This window comes from Egretta garzetta, unplaced genomic scaffold (genome assembly GCF_000687185.1).
Source record: "Egretta garzetta isolate BGI_Z169 unplaced genomic scaffold, ASM68718v1 scaffold332, whole genome shotgun sequence".
In the NCBI taxonomy this organism is placed as follows: Eukaryota; Metazoa; Chordata; class Aves; order Pelecaniformes; family Ardeidae; genus Egretta; species Egretta garzetta.
Window position 1 is genome coordinate 102566 of NW_009258879.1, and position 20052 is coordinate 122617.

General features: G+C 42.7%; 1 protein-coding gene across 1 annotated transcript in view; it reads left to right on the top strand.

Moving 5' to 3' along the window:
* Positions 1–20052, top strand: part of FGD5 (FYVE, RhoGEF and PH domain containing 5) — a 91965-nt gene that overhangs the window by 30713 nt on the left and 41200 nt on the right. The window contains 2 exon segments of the mRNA XM_009633806.2: positions 8934–8992; positions 9103–9133. Coding sequence (XP_009632101.2) covers positions 8934–8992; positions 9103–9133 — 90 coding nt within the window.

Genomic DNA, 20052 nt, shown 5'->3' on the forward strand with positions numbered 1-20052 from the left:
AAATGCACTCGTGTTTGGTTTTATTTTACTGACTCCTGATGAATAAAACAGCTCTTAAACAAATTACAGAGAAGACCATAGATATGTGACCACAGCTTAACACCATACAAGGCTGTTTTAACCTCCAGTAAGCTGACTAACAGTGCAGTTGTTAAAGAAATGGCATCAAGCAGCTTTAGGCATAAATTTAGCTTTGTTTTTCACAGATATTTTGTGTGTGCATGTGTGTTTTTAAAACCTAACATGAGCCTAACAATCTAACATTGTGTCTCTGAGTACAAGCACCCACTGCATAGCCCATTTGGTATGCATGCAATAAATAGGTATGTTCTTCTGAAGCCTTCCAGTTTGAGCCCCAGGAACTAAGGCTGCATAGGAAAATAGCAAGTCCCAACTTCCTACACCTCTCTCTGCCATTCCTTTTGGCCTGGTCTCTCAGTGTCAGCACAGCTATGTGGCTTTCTGATTGTAGATGGCTTGTGTCTGGTCACGGGCATGTGTCAGAGCCTGCGAAAGTCTGTGCAGATGCCCCTCCAAAACCAAATGATGGCTGAGTAAGAGTCGACAGAGGAGAAGTATAAGTGTATTGATTCTAGGAAGATCAGATCTCTTCAGGCATTTCCAGAATGTGAAGCTTTGTTTAGGGGCAGGTGTAGAGAGAATGGGGAGCAGAATTTTCCCCTTACCAGGACACTGGTTCTTGACAAACAGAAAAAGAGACCGCAACCAGAGAGACAGTGACGGGCAAATGAAACTGCTGTTGCTCTGACCTCTGAGGGAGAACAGCTTCCTGTGCTTTCCCTGTATGCTGTATCACTTCCAGGCCCACCCTGCAGGAGTAGGGCAGCTGAGCTGCCTTTGGTACCAGTGGAAAAGACTGCGGTTTGATCTCCTTGCTGACACGAAACAAACGAATCAGTTGCAAGCAAAGTTATCTTTTTTCCTCGGAGATTTTTTCCTCCTCTGGGAAACTTAGTTTAAATAAAGTCATGGAACAGCCTAGATAAAATCTCCTCCCTGTGTTCAGATACATGATTTTCATTTGCATTGAGCTGGATTCTACCTGCTGGCTTTCAGTCATGGCTGAATTCCTGTACCAAAATGCAAGCAGCATGCTTTGGCTTTTCTCACCTGCTTTCTCCTAGTCTGCTTGCTGAAGAATCGCACGACTTCCAGTTTGCAGCAGAATTTTTTCCTCTGATGTTTCTTTTTAAGGCTCATTTTTATAAATAAATGTAATTTAAAAAATTAGCTTTGTACACACATTTCCTGGTATTGTTTCAACAGCTTGTCTCCTTTGAATCCCTGCTCTCCTGGTGACCAGATTCACACGAGTGCTGAGAAATTTTTAGGGCCTGCTGGAACCCCTGTTCTGTAAACAATTTGAATCATAGCCAATAATATGTGTCGAGGTATTTTTTACATTATATCAGCTTTATTTTAAAGAGCAAAGAAAGAGGGGCTTTCACCTTTACTGTGTTACAGACGTTTTTATTGCTAAAAACCTATTTGGAGCGGGGCAGGTATAAAAATGTAAAACAGGAGGTAGGTTTCAAACTGTCGCCTTCATTCCACTGGGAGTACCTCAGACCCCGAGAAGCTAAGCATTTGTAATCAGGAGTCACCTGGTGGTTTTGATTCTTCTGTGTAAGACTAACAGTGAAAATTCATTCTTTCTGCTTAAATAAGCACTTTATTTCCTTCTCTTCAGTCCACTGGCATATGATAACAACCTAGAGAACTCAGAGGCAGGTAATGCTGTAAGCTTTCTTAACCTTTGTGATTCTACTTGGTTATATTATAAAAAGTGATGCCCTTCACTTGCTACTGATGGAGATTCACTCTTTTTTTTCCTCCTGCTAAGCTAATTTAGAAGAGCTCCTGGGCCATCTCTCACTCATGTGTCTTTTATATGTGTTCATCTAATTAAATCCCTCCCAATTTATCAGAAGGTGACACATGGCTTTTCTGCACTGGGCTCTCAAGGTTATGTGATGGCATCTGAGCTGCCTACAGAAAAAAAAAAAGGAATTAGGGATTCCAGTTAGGAACAAAAAACTTGTATCAAATAAAATAAGGACTTTCTCTTTATCTCCTACCTCTGAACCTTCACTTGCTAGACAAATGCTGAAAGTCCAGGACGTAGAATTCCAGATTTTTCCTCTCATCATTGAGCTTGATTCAAACATGAACTTTGTGATTGTTTTTTACTGCTAAAAACACATAAATCCATCTTGGACCCACCCAGCTAACGAGCATTAAAGGAATTAAAGGGGAAATGAGCTTAATAGTTCAGGTTTGACTAGACACCAACTTCAAACTGAGTTCCCTTTGGCAGAACTTAGTCTTTGTAGCATTCTCAGAATTTCCAATTTTAAAAAGATCAGAACTAGAGACAATATAATCTTGAAAGTCTACTTTTGAGAAGCTCGGCTCCATGGTTTGAAATGGACTAAAATCAACACATGCTGGTAGGTTTCACCTGTTGCTCATTATGATCTGAATTTTTTAATTGCCTCAAGTAGTTTGAGGAAGATGCTGCATATGCTGGATCATCAGCTACCCCTCCATAGCTTGCGCCTCTCCTTTTAGTGTCAGAATCTTCAAGCGAGAGTCTTCAGACAGTTCCTTTCTTGTAGATACTTTTTAAGACTGGATCTTCTGGCCAGTTGGTGCTTTTTGTCACTAACCTCCTACAGCCTCCAGTTGTTACGGAACTGAAGGGAGCCCCAAAGACAAATCTTTTACCACACACAGCCCTCCATATGGCTGAAGATAAGGACCCAGCAGGGAGGAGTGATTTTTATGCTGGATCCAGAAAAGAAAAAAAACGTGATGCAAATTAGAGATCAAACTTGCAGGCAGGGCAGAAAGCTAGGTGCTACCCTTTAGGTTCATTGTGGGAACATCAAGCCTTTCAAGGGATGCACTGAGATGATAGTATCAGGAATGCATCTGCTTTCCTACCACTACATTAACAGCTCTGCTCTGGAAAGTAGGTTAGGCTTGGGGAAGGGCAAACTCCTGTGGGACAAACCACAGCAGGGAGATGCAGCAGAGGCCCCATGGGGGTGTGAAAATTTTCTGAAGAAATACACAGCGATGAAGCACAGGCTTTGGGTTCTGTGGGGATGGGTAAGGGACAGGAACCCATCCACCAATTTAAGAATTCACTTTTCCAGCATCTTGCAGAGAGCCATGCAGACGGTTTTGTAACAACACTGTAAAACGTGTTGTCTTGGACCGGGCTTCAAGAGCTACTTCCATCACGCTGCTTGATCCAGACTGTGTCACACACATGCTAAAGGTATGCTGGTCAAGCAAAGTAACAGGCTTAAAAATAACCCCAATAGTCAATGGAAGGCATTTAGACTGCGATCAGTTGCACAATTTGCACCATGGTGATAAGAGGCTGAGTCTTAGAGCCACAGAATCATAGAATTGTTTAGGTTGGAAAAGACCTTTAAGATCAAGTCCAACCGTTACCCTAACCCTACCATCCCACTTTCCTTTACAGGGTGCCTTTGGAAGGAGAAAGCAGTGGCTGGGTAAATGGGGTGCTAGGAATATTGTAGCAACATCAGCTAGTTTAAGAATGCTGTTATAGTTAGGAATGACATATAGCAAACCCTACGTTAAGCCACTAGGTAAAGGAACAATTAAAAGTGCTCTCTTAAGCCTACCTGTAAACACAGGAGGGAGTTTGATCTGAAGAACTGAAGAGACTTTCAGAAGAATAGTAAGAAAAGAATGTGATTAGTCTGTATAATTATATATGTCTTTTTATGTGTATATATATATATATATAAAAACATATCTGTAAGAATTACAGTCTATAAAGGACTCAGGAAATAAATTAATACAAATCTAGGACAAGTAATAAAGCCATAGCTGGAACATAAAGACATTTCTTTCATCCAGAACACAGATCTGCCTGCCAGTTAACTTTATGGGAAATCTAAAAGTAAACCAATCTGTATACAAATACTGTCGAGTTTAGTCAAAAACCAGCAATATGTTACAAGGAACTGTATACAGCTAGCATCCGAGAGATGTGATCTCACCCTGGTGGCAAAATGTGAAAGCCTGTAGCAAGGTGAATAGCATGTAACCAGAGCAAAATGGTATAAAGGGAATTGAGACCAGATGTGGCTGGATTTTATGCCACTGAAAACCCAAAGCATTCTGGGTAGTCCTTTAGGACTTCAGGTTTAATATTTCTAATCCTAGCCAGACTGGAGGTGTGTTCATTACCATCAGTGGTGTGCTGGGTGGCGGGGCATGAAGGGGAACTTCAAACAGAAACAATCCCGATTGCTGTACTCGTGAGAAGGCAGCACGGGGGGCACGATGCTCCACCCTTCTCCCAAGTATCACAGTAAAAGGCAGTGGATGAAAAGGGGGGCAACAACCCATTATGGCAGATGGAGGGGACCTGCGCCCTGCACAAACAGGGAACGCTGAGCTTAGCCACAAAGTCTCACAACAAGCAGGGCAGCTCCTGTCTCATGGCAGCAGTACATAAAACTGCCTTTGCTGCTCCTTATCCATTTCCACTGGGTGGGCTTGGTTTCCAGACTCCATTAATCATTCTGTTTTGCAAACCTTTAACCTTCACATATTAAAACACACACACACACAAAACTGAAACGTGCTGGAGTTGGGAATGACAGATTTGTGTGCCTTGAGGAAGCACCTAATTCAGACGCCTTTCAAGGGACAGCTCTTGATTTATATAATTACACAGATTCCCCAGGAGAGCTGCAATCTAGCTCTTCAAGGATGGAGCCTGGGAGACAGGATATGGGGACTGCTTTTCCTTCTCTCTCACTGATTCACAGAGCCAGCCTGAAAAAGTCACTTGTTCTTGTAACGCCTCAGCTTACTGTTGGCACCACTGTGACATCACTGTGAACTGCTACATAGTTCATAATAATTACAAAAGGGGCATTATGAAGTCACTCAGCTCTGAGGCTGAAGCTTGCAAACTGCTGTCAGCCTCTTGACTGTGACAGTAGCACCCTTGTGCTGGGTACCCATCCAACTACAGTGCACCTACCCTGAGGAGTCTGTGAAATAAGACACACACGCAGGAAAATGCACAGAGAGATGCAGTTTGTCCATGTCAGAATGGCAGGCTGGTGGCACGTGCAAGAATGGAGCTGCTGCTTCTGTGTCTTGACTAGCTACCTTGCCTGTGAAATGCAAAGGGTTACTCCCCAACTACTCCAGATGAGTGGCTTGCACAGTACTAATGTTCTGTGATCTACCTGTGCTGCTCTGAGGCCATGCAACCCCATTCCAGCCCCATGGAGGCAGACTCACCCCCAGTCCCACAATTATTTAAGCTGGATCAGAAGACCAATCTGGTTCTGCTCAAGGTCCTGCCAACAGCTAGGTCAGCACAACTGTTCACTACTTGCCCCTTCTCAGCCCCAATGTTTGTTCTATCAGAAGGCACAGAAGGGACATGAAACCTAAAGTTTCTCAGTTTGAACTACCTAAGACTTGTACTTAACTTCCACTGTGCTCACACATGTGCTCTGTAAAGAGCTGCAGGCTTTTACATCTTTGTTGTTCTAAACAAAAGCTTTCTAGCGGTTGTGTGCTTCATTATACATTGAGAAATATGGGCTGTTGGAGAAGGAGAAACTCTGAGCAAGTTGCAAGTCATCTCTAGGTGCTAATTCTCCATCAGTAAACTTGGTATCCATTTGGAGGAGGGCTGTAGGGCTTAGATTGTTAACCAATGGAGAGATGGCTGCACAGTATCACCTTTGCTTTGCCATTTATGCCGATCAGCTGAGCTGTGGCAACTGTACAAGCTCCTAACCTGGCTAAAGTGCTTTTGTGTTCGTGACCTTCCTGGCACCAGCATGTTTTTCAGAGTGGAGAGAATGGGGAGATATTTCAGTTATATATTGCAATTTTATATTGTATATTGCAAGTGTTTTATTAAGCATTTTGTTTTGGGGAGGGTGGGGTGATGAGGCTATGAGACTAGCAGACTCAGTGAAGCAGAAAGCTGAGGGTCCCCACACAGCTGCATGGCCTCCATCTGCTAAGCAGAGGCACGCAGTGAGGCCTGGAGTGCAGCTTCTGAAGTGGGAACTGGGAAGGAACCATACTACAGGGCTGGCCACAGGACTGGCTGCAGGGAGTAAAGATTACTAAAAAGGTGGCAGCTTGGCAGTGTTCTAATAACCACTCGGACTTTGTTTCAGTTGATGGTTGAGGGACCTGCACCCCCTCTATCCCCGATTCCCAGAAGTCTGTCTCCGGAAATTGTCGTCAATCTCAGAGTTCATTTCCTGGTTAAACAAACAGCAATTAAATAACACAAGACAGGCAACGCCTAGAGACACTGTCTCAAACTCGCCCTAGACAGGCCATGTGACACTGGGGTCCCTGTGTTTTGTCTCTTGGCTAAAACATATTAATCATAAGGGAATTACAGAGTGCGACAGTATGTGTATGCAAAGGGAAAGTGGGCCTGGCCTGCTGGGGAAATGCACTCTGCTTCCTGGCACTGTGGACCCAGGCTTGTCCACAGAGGACATGCTGGGCAGCCAGCATTGGGGCAGGTGACCCAGACAGAAACACACCCCTCTACGCCCCTGTAGAGACAATGAGAGAGAACAGAAAACTCGCAGTGCCTCTAATGTGTTCCTACAGCAGCTGGGACAGCCAGGAGAGGCACATCATGATCTTCAAGAGGTGGTTCACAAAGTGGAACCAGGGAGAAAGGGGCAATCAGATACTTGCTCCCAGCAGGAAAGTGAAACTAAGGAAAAAATGTAAGATCTTTCTAGTGCACTCTATTAAACTGTAGTGTAGTTCTCCAAAAGTAAGTGATTCAAAGCATGCTCTTTGGCACCCATCAGCTAAAAGGAACAAAGCACTAGGGGACAGTCTACCCTCAGACTCCTAGTGCTAGAGGGATGGATTAGACATCTGAGCCTGATGACTAGTTCACTCTGTATTTCTTTTGGCTCTTGGAATCTTCAACTGCCTCCCAGTAAAAGTACACAGAAATAAACTAAAGACAAAAAAAAAGTCAGTCTGACACTGTCCATTTTCTATACATGAAGCCTCATTCATTTAATCATCTTCATCAGGACTTTTTCACTCATATTCACTATCAATAAGACTGTAATCCTCCTTACGGTCCATCACCGCCCAGGTGAAAACTCAGAGCAGCGAGGCATCTCTAGTATGCCCCTAGAAACAGAAGTCTTTCCTTTGCTCGTATGTGCGGTCAGTACTGACATCTACTTGCAACAGGCTTTGACTGACCCGTGGTTCCTCTGAAGTAGGCAGTGGTGAATCCACTTGTTGGTGATTGAATTCCTTGCTTTTGTAATGAATACCTAAAGTAATTAAAACCAGAAGAATCTTAAAAATATAACTTCTGTTCCGTCACATACAAGTGTCCACATGACTGAATTTCGGCTTCAGGGAATGTTTCATTCTTTCCTACACTGTTTGCAGCCGGCAGAATGAAACAGAAATGTTGGGGGGTGAAGAAAATCCTGAAATCCACAAGCTGATCTCTCTATAGATACAAAAAGTGGCAGATGGTTCACTGTGATGATGGAATGGGACTTTGAGCAACTCAGATACTTCTATCGTGTGCCAGAACACCTGCAGTGCAAGGGAATGCTAATGAGGAGGAGGGATAGAGAGTAAAAAGTCTATAATGCACTTAGCTTGAACTGGCTTAGACATTTTTTACTGCTGTGTAAATCCTGACTCTGTATCTGATTTATGAAGTGTGATTTGGGAATTCAGTATTTGTGGGAAGCTGAATTTGGGTTTGGGGTCCTATCAATGCTTTTTATGGGGGTCCCCAACAAAGCTTCATGTCCCCTGACCCCTAGAAGCCCCCTCATGCAGACTCTGTGGAGGAAATACAACCACAAACTTCCCACCTGACTGTTACACCAAGGGACTGCATCATATCTCAGCAAGTCCTGGTCTCCCCGGAGTAGGCTTTCAGAAGCGGGATCTGTAAGCAGTGGGTTTCCAGCATACCTGGTCTGGTGAAAAATGTTGCTAAGTCTTGCTGCTGAACTCATTTCCCGAGTCTGCTTTAGGTCACTGAGGGCTGCTTTTCTTTACTACTACTGAACTACTATTTTAGTTCCCTACTTCACCACTGCTCAGTAAGTCAAACTGTTCCCAGTAGATTCCTTTCAGTAAATATTTCAGTGCATTGGTTGTTTCTTACCATAAGGATGAATCATGAAATAGGAGCAAAATACGCTAATTAGCCACTTGCAGCTCAGAGCCATACACCTTGCTTCTTTCACAGTTTTCTGTGTCTTCTGAGATGCCTACCAGTTAAGTCAGATGCCACTGAAATTTCTAACAACGTTGTCTGCTGGATACTGAACCGTTTGCTTTCTGGAGATATTTATGGCCATTTAGCTTAGATATTTTGTTTGGCATGCAATAAAGCCCTTTGCCCCCTTTGCTTCCACAGGTCTCACTGCAGTCAGGACAGTTTGGAATATGACCACTGTGGTAAAGAACTCCCTTTTCTGTGTAATTAAGGCTACTAAACACATGGTATGAGCCCCAACAACCATGAAACTAGCCTACTCAAAGCTAAGCACTTTCTGCTTCTCTGACCAATTTTGGACCTGTAAAAAACCAACAGAAAATTTCTCTACTTCTTCAATAGGAACACATTTTTCAAACTTGGCATCTGCCTTAGCAGCTATTATATTGTACTATATTACAAGTATTTGAATTGCAGAAACACTCTGTCATGGAACGGACTCCAGGATGCCAGGCACTGAACAACAAAGAATAAAAGCCTGGTCACTATTTTTACTGAAGGAATATGGCAGTTCAAAGTGCTCTCTAACACTGCTTTAATTCTTGGAATGAGACGTCTCTTAATTGTCCCTGGTTTTTGCTGTTGACAGAAAAAAGGCCAGTCCAGAGCTTACCTCATTGCCCAGGAGCTGATGTCTTCAGAAAAAGTGTAAGTTCATCGTTATAACCTATCTGTTGCTCTCCTAAAACTGAAGCTACTCAATCCACCCTTCAGCATTGTTTTGATGGCAATTAATAAAAGGTTGTCTCTTTCCCCAGATATGTGGAGATGCTCCAGCTGTTACGTATGGTAAGTAAATAATTTTAATCACTGAAACCTAATTGCCCTTTGTCATGGTTTAACCCCTGCTGGCAACTAAGCATCACACAGCCTCTCACTCACTCCCCCCACAGTGGGACAGGGGAGAGAATCTGAAGGGTAAAAGTGAGAAAGCTCGTGGGTTGAGCTAAAGGCAGTTTAATAGGGAAAGCAAAAGCCGCACGTGCAAGCAAAGCAAAGCAAAGCAAGGAATTCATTCTCTCCTTCCCATGGCAGGCAGGTGCTCAGCCCTCTCCAGGAAAGCAGGGGTCCACCCCGTGTAATGGTGACCTGGGAAGACAAACACTGTCGCTCCCAACGTCCCCCCTTCCTTCTCCTTCCCCCAGCTTATATACTGAGCATGTTGTCATATGGTCTGGAATATCCATGGGGTCAGCTGGGGTCAGCTGTCCTGGCTGTGTCCCCTCCCAGCTTCTTGTGCCCCTGGCAGAGCTGAGAGCTGAGAAGTCCTTGACTAGTCTTAGCACTACTTAGCAACAACTAAAGCATCAACGTTATCAACATTCTTCTAGTACTGAATCCAAACCACAGCACTATGCCAGCTACTAGGAAGAAAATTAACTCTGTCCCAGCCGAAAGCAGCACACCCTTTTACTTAGCTGCAATTTAGAAGACAGAAAAGCATTGAAGGGATTGAGGTGAATTTGAGGAGGCATGGCTTACTGTGAACCATTGCAAAGGAGTATGTCTGCCATTAATCTGCTTTTGCTACAGACCCTCAGATCTAGCATTTGTCATTCACAGCAAAGAGTGTTGGCCAACAGTGCTTGCTGGGGCTGTGAGACCGGTGTAAGATGCAGAATAAGCCTCATGCAAAGAAGGAGATGGTGATAAACAGGGGTGAGCCCTCTCTTCAGAGAGAGGCAGATAGGAGCAGAGCTATGAAGCATGGGGATTTGGTTTGAATGGATTCACTCTGCTTCCTTTTAAGCTTCTTTTTTCAGATAATGCAATATCAGCAATATCCAGCGCGTGGCCTGGAAATCCACACTGTGACACAGGTAGTTACCACCGGCAAAATACAGACTCTGGTGTCAGAAACTCATGAGGGAACACACACAGAGAATCACTTCTAGTGCCTAACAGAGAGCTCTTGCATGGGATAAACCCACTGGTGGCTTGTCCCAGAAGACTTTTGTGTCTCTGACAGAGCTGCCACTGCTTCCCTGGAGACTGGTACACATCTTAGGTCGCCTCGCTCTCAACATCTTTCTTGGCTGTTAGTTGCAAGGCAGTAGGGAGTAATAGCCACCAAAGCATGCCCACTGCTGCTTGGAAAGACGCTTCCTGAGAAGGCAAAAAGTAGCCCCAGGTTCGTCCTTGGAGGACACCCCAAACCCTAGCAGTGGACAGGAACTCTGATGGGAGAGAGGAGAGTAATGAGGCCAGCATTGCATTGCTGCCTGCTCATTGTGCCTTTCAAGCAAGCTGCCAGAGCTTCAGAGCCTTCTCAGGCTTGGGCAGCAGAGGCAGGAGAGCAGCTTTAAATGTGACAAATGCCTTGCAGACAATCGCATTTCAACAAATCAAAACCCACCAAGCTGGTCAGCTGGGAACCAAACACTTTAAGGGACTTAGATGCTTAGCTTGAGTCTACCAATATTTTGATAAACTGGTGATAATGTGCTTAGTCATTTGCCTCATCTGTCCTGGCTTTCCTCTGATTTCTGCACAGCCAAACACGTTATTTGACACTAGTTGAGACATAGTTGTAGTTACCCATTGTCCCCTGGGGAAGCCAGGGTGGTTTCTTCACCTGTGGACTACAGGGCTTCTGATCACTAAGAATACCCACAGAATTCCTTACTAAAATTAAGATTTCCAAAAGTAATATCAAGAAAAAAAAAAGGAAAAACCTCTGCCAGCTTCTAAATCAAAATAGAAGAGAAGCATACACACAGGAAATTACCATGCACAGAGAGTATTAGCCACTCTGCCTCTTCATTAGATGCATCCAATTAAAACATTTTAAATGTATTTAATTTTCCATTTCCAAGTACTTTGGTACATTATGGACAGCACACAAATGCAGGGCTGAACTAGAGTGCATGTACAGTGCACTGTATTTTTAGTCAAGGTGTCTAGGGGAGGCCTCTCCTTTGCATTATATCCTAGCATTTTCCATATACCTCTAGGAGATGAAAGTGGTTCACTAACATGGCCTGAAAAATCTTCAATATATAGATGCAAATCTTGCAATGCACTTCAGTGCCTTTAGCCACAACATGAATGGCTGCACACCCTCATGGCTGCTATAGCAGCATGTTACTGTCAGGCTGCCTTGCCCATGCTGTTGCTGGGCCAGGAAAGGGATGCTTCAGGACTTTCTCAGTCTCTTCAGGACTTACTTTGCCCTTTTCTCCTTCCTCTGGTAAATCCCTGTGCGGTGAATTTGGCTTTGAGGCTATGTGTGTAAACGAGTCATTTATGCATTTTCACAATAATCCTATTTTCTGCCAGTAGAAATAATTTGGAAGGAACAGGAAATGTCATTTTTGCTCTCTTTTCTAAGTTGACAACATTAACATGGGACAGGGATTCTGGTTTATACCTTAGCTAAAATATTTTAGTTTAGAAACAGTTAGGGATGCAAGTGCATGCTGCTCCCCTGCAGCTGGATGGACTCCAAACTGTTGGTAATTCCTAATAAAAAGGATCTACATAAAAATTATAGCTCATAGGTTAGTTAGCGAAAAAAATCTACTTGATTGCTAATTTTATCTGCTGCTGTGCTCCAGAGTTGGCTTGAAGATATGAGGGGATGAAAACAAGAGTTTTCCTGGCTTGCCTCAAAAATCTAACTGCTCCTCTCTCTCCTGTTGGGAACTGAGACATTTTCTAAGCAGAATAGTTTATTACAGAAAATAAGTAACATTACCTGGCCTGCCAGTCCTGGAATTAAGGTTTTATGAGGGAAATTGATGCTGTTTTAATCATACTTAATCATTAGGTTTGGATCAGCTGGTTAATTTGTCAGGGAAAAGATACCGGTAATAGCACTCCTATGACTGGGCAAGTTCTTCTATTTCTATCAGTCATCAGTTTTAATTGGAAGCACTTGTTTGGTTTTTACATATGTTTCAGTCCTGTAATGGAATATTCCACTGAATGCTGTTTTGCTGGGATTTTGTTTCCCTGCCTGTCCATCCCACTGGAGTAGAGGGATCTTATGAGTGGTTTGCATATGCTTGTTATTTCCTTAATTATGAAAGTTAGAGCACCAAAAGAGGAGTTAAAATTTCAAATTAAAATAAGAGATGGGCCTAAAGTAAACCTGTGAATGAATGCATTGCTTTGCAAAGTTAGGCCACTTATCAGTCGTGAAATGTCAGAATCACTGTAACCATGCACTCTTCACTTCCCCAGTCCCAGTTCCGGTTGCCTCAAGTTAGAAAGTTCAGAAAGATCTGCATCAATTTTATGGCAAGATTTTGGGTGCACAATTTTGATAAATGATTTTCTTCTGCAGTGGAAAAGTATCCTTCTTGCCCTATCACCAAATGCATATACTTCTTTAGGGGCTTCTGGAGGCTTTCTTCAGCAGAGTCAACAAGCAAGTTTCTCAAATAAGATCTGTTTCTATGAGCTGGCTTTCTAAGTAGTGCGGATGCATGAATGGCATCTGGTTTAGAAACTGAGGGAGAAGAGAGGAACAACCAGTCTGTTTTCACACTTGACTGCTAGTTCAGGCACTACTTTGTTTAGAAGAGATCAAAAATCTTTATGGGAACAGGATTAGAGGGTTCATTTCTGTGTTTTATGGGGTGCCTATAGCCCTGGCATACCCCATCTCTACTGCTATAGGCTGATGTCTGCATGATAGCTACCTACTGCAGTGGCATTCAGAAATAATCTGCAGGTTTCTCTGTTGCAATCATGTTAAATCTAGAAAGCCACAGTCCCAGCACTGTTACCTTTCCCACCCCAGCTACTGTTGGATCTTTATATTCACCTGTTCTCCAGTGTATTGTTCCGGAAATCTAGGGAAACCATTACTAATTTTACAACATGTAAGTCCCTCAGACTAGAGGGGTATTATTGCCTAACTGAGGCTTTTCAATACTGTCACAGCACAAAAAGTTACAATGAACTTATCACTCCTTTTTGCATATTTGAATAGAGTTAGGAATAGTCACATCAGTAAAAAATTGTGCTTCACTTGTTACTGACACAGGTCCTACTGGCAGATGTCACAAGCAACCACCAGTGACCAAACTGCCCTCAAGGTGCAACACCCCATTCATGGCCAGTTAGGACCAAAGGCTTCCTTGACAGCGTATCTCAGCTCAGGCACACATCTCTCTCTGTTCCCCATCACCAGCTTTGTCAAGAAAATGGTTTCTAAATGCTCATCTTCGAGTCTCATCTTCTTATATAAACCCACATGTTGGTAAGAAAGGAAAGGAACTAAACCACACCCTAGCCACTTTCAGAAAGGAAAAAAAAGGCTTTTCTTAAGCCTGCAGCAGGAGCAGTTTCCCATCTCATTTCCAGGCTTGGCTGGAGCTGCTATTCATTCAGCATAACAGAATCTGTTTGGCCTTTCAGCAGAGACTTTAATAAATTGATTGATTGCCAAAATGATGACATTTCCATACACCCACTCTGCTATTGAACTGAAAGAGTGGAAACATTGTGTTAGCTCACAAACTCAGTATCAGTTGGTGTGGTAGTAGTGATAATAATCTAAAGGGCTAGCTGTTATTTGCCCTACTCAAAGGTAATGCAGTTCCCTTGGAGCAGAGAGTTAAGAACTCATTCTGGACTGAGCAGATGGGACTGGCAGGGCCTTGCAGGCCGAGTCCCTGATCTCTTGGTACTCACAACTTAGTTTTCCAAAGTTGATTAGTCTTTGCATTTCCTTCAGGATCATTTAATCCTCAAACTTTGTCATTCTTTTCTCCTATTTTTCTTCCCCAGTAATTCAGGCAGCACTTGCCATCTTTTTCTTAGTGCTTGCTCCTGAACAAAAATGCTGCAGGTTGCTTTCTCAGGCTAATGTTTCACACATCACCTTCAAGGACCCAGAGTCTGGTCTATTTGCTTCCCTTCAGCCAGTCTATTTCAAATGACTTTACTAGATGTACACAAATCAAACTTAATGTGACTCAAGACTGCCTCAGGATCCCAGTCGGTATAGGATCAAGCATTTGCTTGATAGTGTACCATGTTAATATTTACCTTGTCTTTGGCTTTTGTACGTAAAATCACCTTTTTTGTGCATAAACCCCTTTGAAGTCATTATTACTTCCCTCCGAGGCATTTACTGAATTAAGGTGCCTAAAAGGACAGCTCTGCACTGAAAAAACACCAGCCCCAACACCTCCCTGTTCAAAGTTGACCCTGTTTCCTGGTTTGCATTTTCCTCATAACAATGGGCCACAATTCTTAGAAACACCAAGACCCAGATTTATGCTTCCTCGGCATTTGAAGATGTGGATACGAATATGATATGAATAGATATAATGTGCTGGTTCTCCAGCCTTTGGAACGGTTTGGGATCCAACCCGGCACTGGGCATCCCAAGGCTTTTGACTGCAAACTCAATCTTAGGAAATAAAAAAAAGACAAAATAATCTTAGTGCTCAAGTCACTAACTCAAAGGTACCTAAATGCAGATTATCATGAAGTCAGGCTCAGTGGTTAAACTCTACTTTCAGAATTCTTGTGGGCAGCATGTTCTCAAGAACAAAAAATAAACATCTCATTTAGGAGCTACTATTACATGTTAGACAAAAGAGAACTCCATCTTCTAAATTATTTACACTTCCAGTGAATGATTGGCTGAGCTTTTTTTACTCCTGTAAATTTCTTGGATGATGTTCAAAGTTCTGCTGGACCAATCAATTACTTTCCTAATTAAATGCTTTAGTGAATGGTACGTGCTGGCTAAATGAAGAGCTAGCTGGCTGTTAGACCCTCGGAAGCTCTTATAAAAGCCTAAAGATGCACTGTCACAAAAGAATAGCCCGTCTTCACTTACAGTAGTCTGGTTTTTTTTTTTCTCATTTATTTATTCATTGTTGTCTTCATCAGCAGTGGGAAAATAGTTATGTATTAGCCAGGGAGCTTCTGCAGTGGGAATGTTAAGTCAAAATAGGTGTCAGATAATCTGTATTATCTCTTAAAAGGAGAGGGAAGTCACACTAGCACATTTGGCATCAGGACAATTCCCTGGTCACGAGCCCCACTGATACAGTATTCGCAATGCATACTCTACAGCTTGCCAGTTCTGAAACTCATTTGCAGTGTTTTGGATGAATGTGTGCATTTGACTGCATGTGAGTGTGTGCTGAGGTCAGGGTTCCTGACCTAGATTGTACCCTGCAATGGCAGGATAAGAGACTAATTGTGTCTGCTGTGATAGGATTTTCTGCTGTTCATCTGGCATTGTTTCTGCTGAGCTCAGTAATGAGGAATTTGGGAAGATCACTGCTCAGTGCAGATCGAGGGTCACTCGCTCTGCTACAGGAGATGTGCCACTTTTTAATTCAGGGGTGCCACTTTCACTTTCATCATTAGGAGAGAGGCTGCTGGCCGTAATGAAGATACCTCCGAGAACTACCCATGAGTCAGACTTGACCCACAGCATACAGTACAGCATCTCGTGCCTGCATTCAGCTTTATTATGGAGACTCTCTTCTCCCCCTTTGAACTCTTCACGCTCCCCTCAGGTGTAATGCCTAGATGTTCAAAAGAGCCTTGTATCCTGCAATATACAGTATCTGTTGAACCACCTTCATTTTAGAAGAGAAAGTGGTTGTAAAAGCCTGCACCATTTTATGCAATCAGTCAATAAAAAGGGTCAAACATGCTTACTTCCCAATATTATCAGTTCATTATAATATCAGCTTGACTTGGGAAGCAATTCTAGATATATATGCAAAATTATTTTTGGACGCACATATGTGTCGTCATTTACTGAAAAGTATAGAAGTCTGGATGCCAGATGGGAGCTGTGGCATGAGCAAGATAAATACACTGTGTGCAGACATGATTTCTGCAGCTGAAGTGCCAGGATCCCCACCTGGGGACTGAAGCAGAAAAATGGCCATGGTATTCCACTAATGTATCTGCTCTGTACACTCCCCCTTTTTTTTTTTTCCTCAGCTCTGTTCCCTAATAGATACTCACACATCTCCCCAGTCAGAATTCTCCTTGAAAATTGTAGAAATATCCTAGGTGAATTTATTAACCCATCAGTCCTTTCCTGTTCTTTAACACAGAGTAGAGGTATAAGCAGGGAAGCTGACTCAGCCATGACAGCATTAGAGATCAGACCTTTGGTTGGTATACATGTATATAGTTTTTTTCTGGCAGGTGACTGGAAGAAGAGCAGATGATTAGCTTCTTCAAAGCACTGCATCAGACTCCTTTCGAGTTAAGATTTCTTTCCCTCTTATCAACGTCATGAAGATACTTCAGAATCCGGGAAGCAGTTGAACTCTTTTCTGCTTTGTGCATTATTGCGGGTGGAAGCTTCCTTCCTTCCAGTGACATGATGCAACAAAGAGCAGGTAGAGACTTTGCTTCAGCACCCAACATCTGGAACATACAATTTAGACTGCAGGCATTCAGATCTTTTCTAATCCAGCCAGAGTCTAGCAATCTGGTCCTTCTAGTATAATGTGTACATTTTGGTCACAGAAATACTTGTCCTTTCACATATTTCTCTTGAACTGGTAAAGTGCGGCTTTGCTCTACAACCACTGATCTTCTACTAGAAATTCGCCAATTCTGTCTCAAATGCAGGCCTGGTGCTAGGAACACAGTGCTGAAAGACAGTGAGAAGGAATCTCCATTCCCACCTGCAGAGCAAGTGTAGGACTATAAATTACTATCGGCAAAGCCAGTATAATGGTGTTGTACTCCCTTCTCCTTCTGTTCTCCTTCCATTGCAGTCAATATGCAAGAACTAGGATTTCCATTATGGTTGAATTAGCATCTTATACACTGCTGCTTTCGAAGATGAACAAATAACAACAGAAAACAAAGGAGATCTAGCAACTGATTAGCATTTCTTGACCAATTTTAAAAGGTTTTCTTTCAAACAGAGCTATCTGTTTAGCTACAACTTTAAGTCAAAATCTCGACTTTCCCTCCTCCAGTCTACTCACCTTTCTAATCTACATAGCTGCTTTCAGCTTACTGCAGGTGGCAGAACCATCAGCTTTTTACAGTGAAGGTAGAGACCAATTTCAGTCCTATCATTTCCTAACTACCCCTGCTAGACTAGTTGCAGTAGTCCCTGGCTCCCCAGGGATCCATGGACCATTGGATGAACTGATCTAACTTGGCCTATTTTCTTATACACAGAAAAAGCAAACAGATACTCTGGATCCAAACTGAATTACTGCACCCTGGAATAGTTTCAAATAGAAGTTAAAGAAGAGAATCACCCAACATAGCATATAGAGAGAGAGAGAGAGAAAGGGAGGCAGTTTTTTCTCCTGGGTAAACTACTTGCCTGAAGCAGTGGTTTAGCTGACACGAGATTAGATTTCCTTCATTTCACTAAGGTCCAGCAAGGTTAAATGTTCTCAGGCTAATAAAGGCTAACTGGTAGCAGGGCTGTAATGCAGAAAGGACTACAATGTGTATGGGATCTATCCATCTTGCAAAATAGCTGTTGATATACATACAGGATTGCTGCAATTCATTTTTGCAGCTGTACTCCAAAGTATATTCAGACCCATATTGGAGAGATTTAATACACAACCTCACCATTTCTGTATCTGGCCACAAAATCCTGGAAGCAAAACCCCGAACTAACTCTTGTGTCATTAACTGCCCCTTTTGCCTTTGGATGAGAATACCACATTTCACATAGATGTTGAATCCTGCAGAGAACTTTCTTGCTAAGTGCTCTATCTGGCTGCTGGCATTGCTGACTCCTTTGTAAGAGTACCTGGAGACAACTACCTGCTATAAAGATTTACAGGTTGCTGATCCCAGTCAAACTGGGCTACCTTTCTGTAGCCCTGAGCTAGGTACCGACATCTTTTTTTTTTTTCCAGAACTCTCCTGTAATCACTGTTTCCTCTTAGCATTGGCAGGCATGGCCAGCATCCCTAAAGCATCTACAGTGACCCTCATCACCTCACAGAGGGTATCGGATTCTACTCCAAGAGCCAAGCATGTGACAGTTAGGCAGCCCTCCACATAAACCCTAGGATCTGGTTGAAACTAACTCTGCATTCTTCATTGTCTCATGCCCTTATAACAGGCTCCATGTTACAGTTCCCATTTCCAGCAGAGAACAGAAGTTCTTCAGAGGCGTTCTTGGGGAAAAAAATGTAACTTGTGCATGTTAGTGATGTCCACAAACAAGAAGAAAAAACAAAACGCCCAATCTTTGTGGCTGTGGGTTTTGATCCTCTTTGTTTCACTTAATTATTTGTAGGCTTTCTTTCAGGGATGTTGGGTATTTGGCCATTGGATGGCTGTAAAGGGCTTATTTATGGGTACCCAAAATGTAATAGGAAGTTTTATGTTTCAGAAATGTATTTTTATAGCATAGTTGCTAACCTGCTATGTCACCTAGCCAGCCTGGGTTATGGTTTCACACGCACACACAAACACTGGTGCGGGTATAGGCATAAGGCAGGAGCGAGATCTGTAGGCTCAAGTACTCCTGGATGAGACTGAGCTCTGTGGCCCTCATGCCAGAGCCTTGAACTAACAACTTCAGTTCACGCTTCTGTTCTAAGAAAGTTTTGAAGCAGCAGAGAATTATATGGTCTCAGTGTTTGGTACCTTCTGTGTTTAGACGCGGGGCTTGGGTGGCAGACTTGGAGACCTTCAGGTGCCATGACTGATTAGAGTTAGTGAGACTGAAAAAGCACTTTGCATTTGATTAATGGCTTCCCAGTCACCCAGCATTTTCAATAGTGACATAATTATTTTTTTAATGGATGTTTATAATGATTACTGTTATGCTGCAGGATTTTTATTAATCATTAGGAAGCTGGCTATCCAGGCAACTGGAATTAAATAATTTGTCTGAGAATTCATTATAATCAAAGGGGCAGGCAATTAATAACTAATTAAATCCACTGAGATGCTGTGGGAAAGCAGTGTTAATCTTGTTGCTCAGTATGGTCGAAAGTGGACAGATACAGAGCTGTTCAACATTAATTTGGAAAAGATGACATTTCTGTAACTTAATAGGTTACTTAAGCACATCAGTAGTGAACTTACTATTCACTTCCCCAGGCACAGTAAGATGAAAGAACCCTTTGGATACTTTCCCTTTCCCCAGTCTGGATTAATTACAATGACTGAGGACTTTGAAAGGTGGCAGATTCCTTTGAGTTAGGAAAAAACATCCAGAAGATGGACTGACAGGCTTAGTTGGTTGGAAAGCCTCTGTAGTGCACACTGGCTGAAACAGGTAAATATGCTCACTCACACACTAGAAAAAAAACAGAGCTGGACTAGCACAACATTGGGATTATTTGTGGTACTGGGGCAGGACACGTTGTGGAAATCAGGCCCAGATAATTAGGAAACATAAGAATACTCCTTCAGAAATTTTTATGATCTTGTTTTATCCAGGATATAGTTAGTCAAAAAGAAAACTGTTGTCATGATCTTGTTTTTTACCTAGTTCTAGTGGCTTTTCAGAAAACAAATGCTTCATTTGTCATAGTTGCTAGAAAAAACACAGTTTGTGTGACTTTCCTTTTGGCTAGTATCTATTAGATATTCCAGTTATTCCAGTTCACAGTGAGCCAGTGTATACATTGCAGTTGACAGTGTTACAGCAGAAAAGCCAGGAATGAATCTGAGGAGAATAAAAACTGCTCTTCCCTGGAGTCAGTTCCTACTGGTGAGAAGAATTTTGAAGTTCTTTGCCTAGAGGCTCTCCTGCTCCTTATAGAACCTTT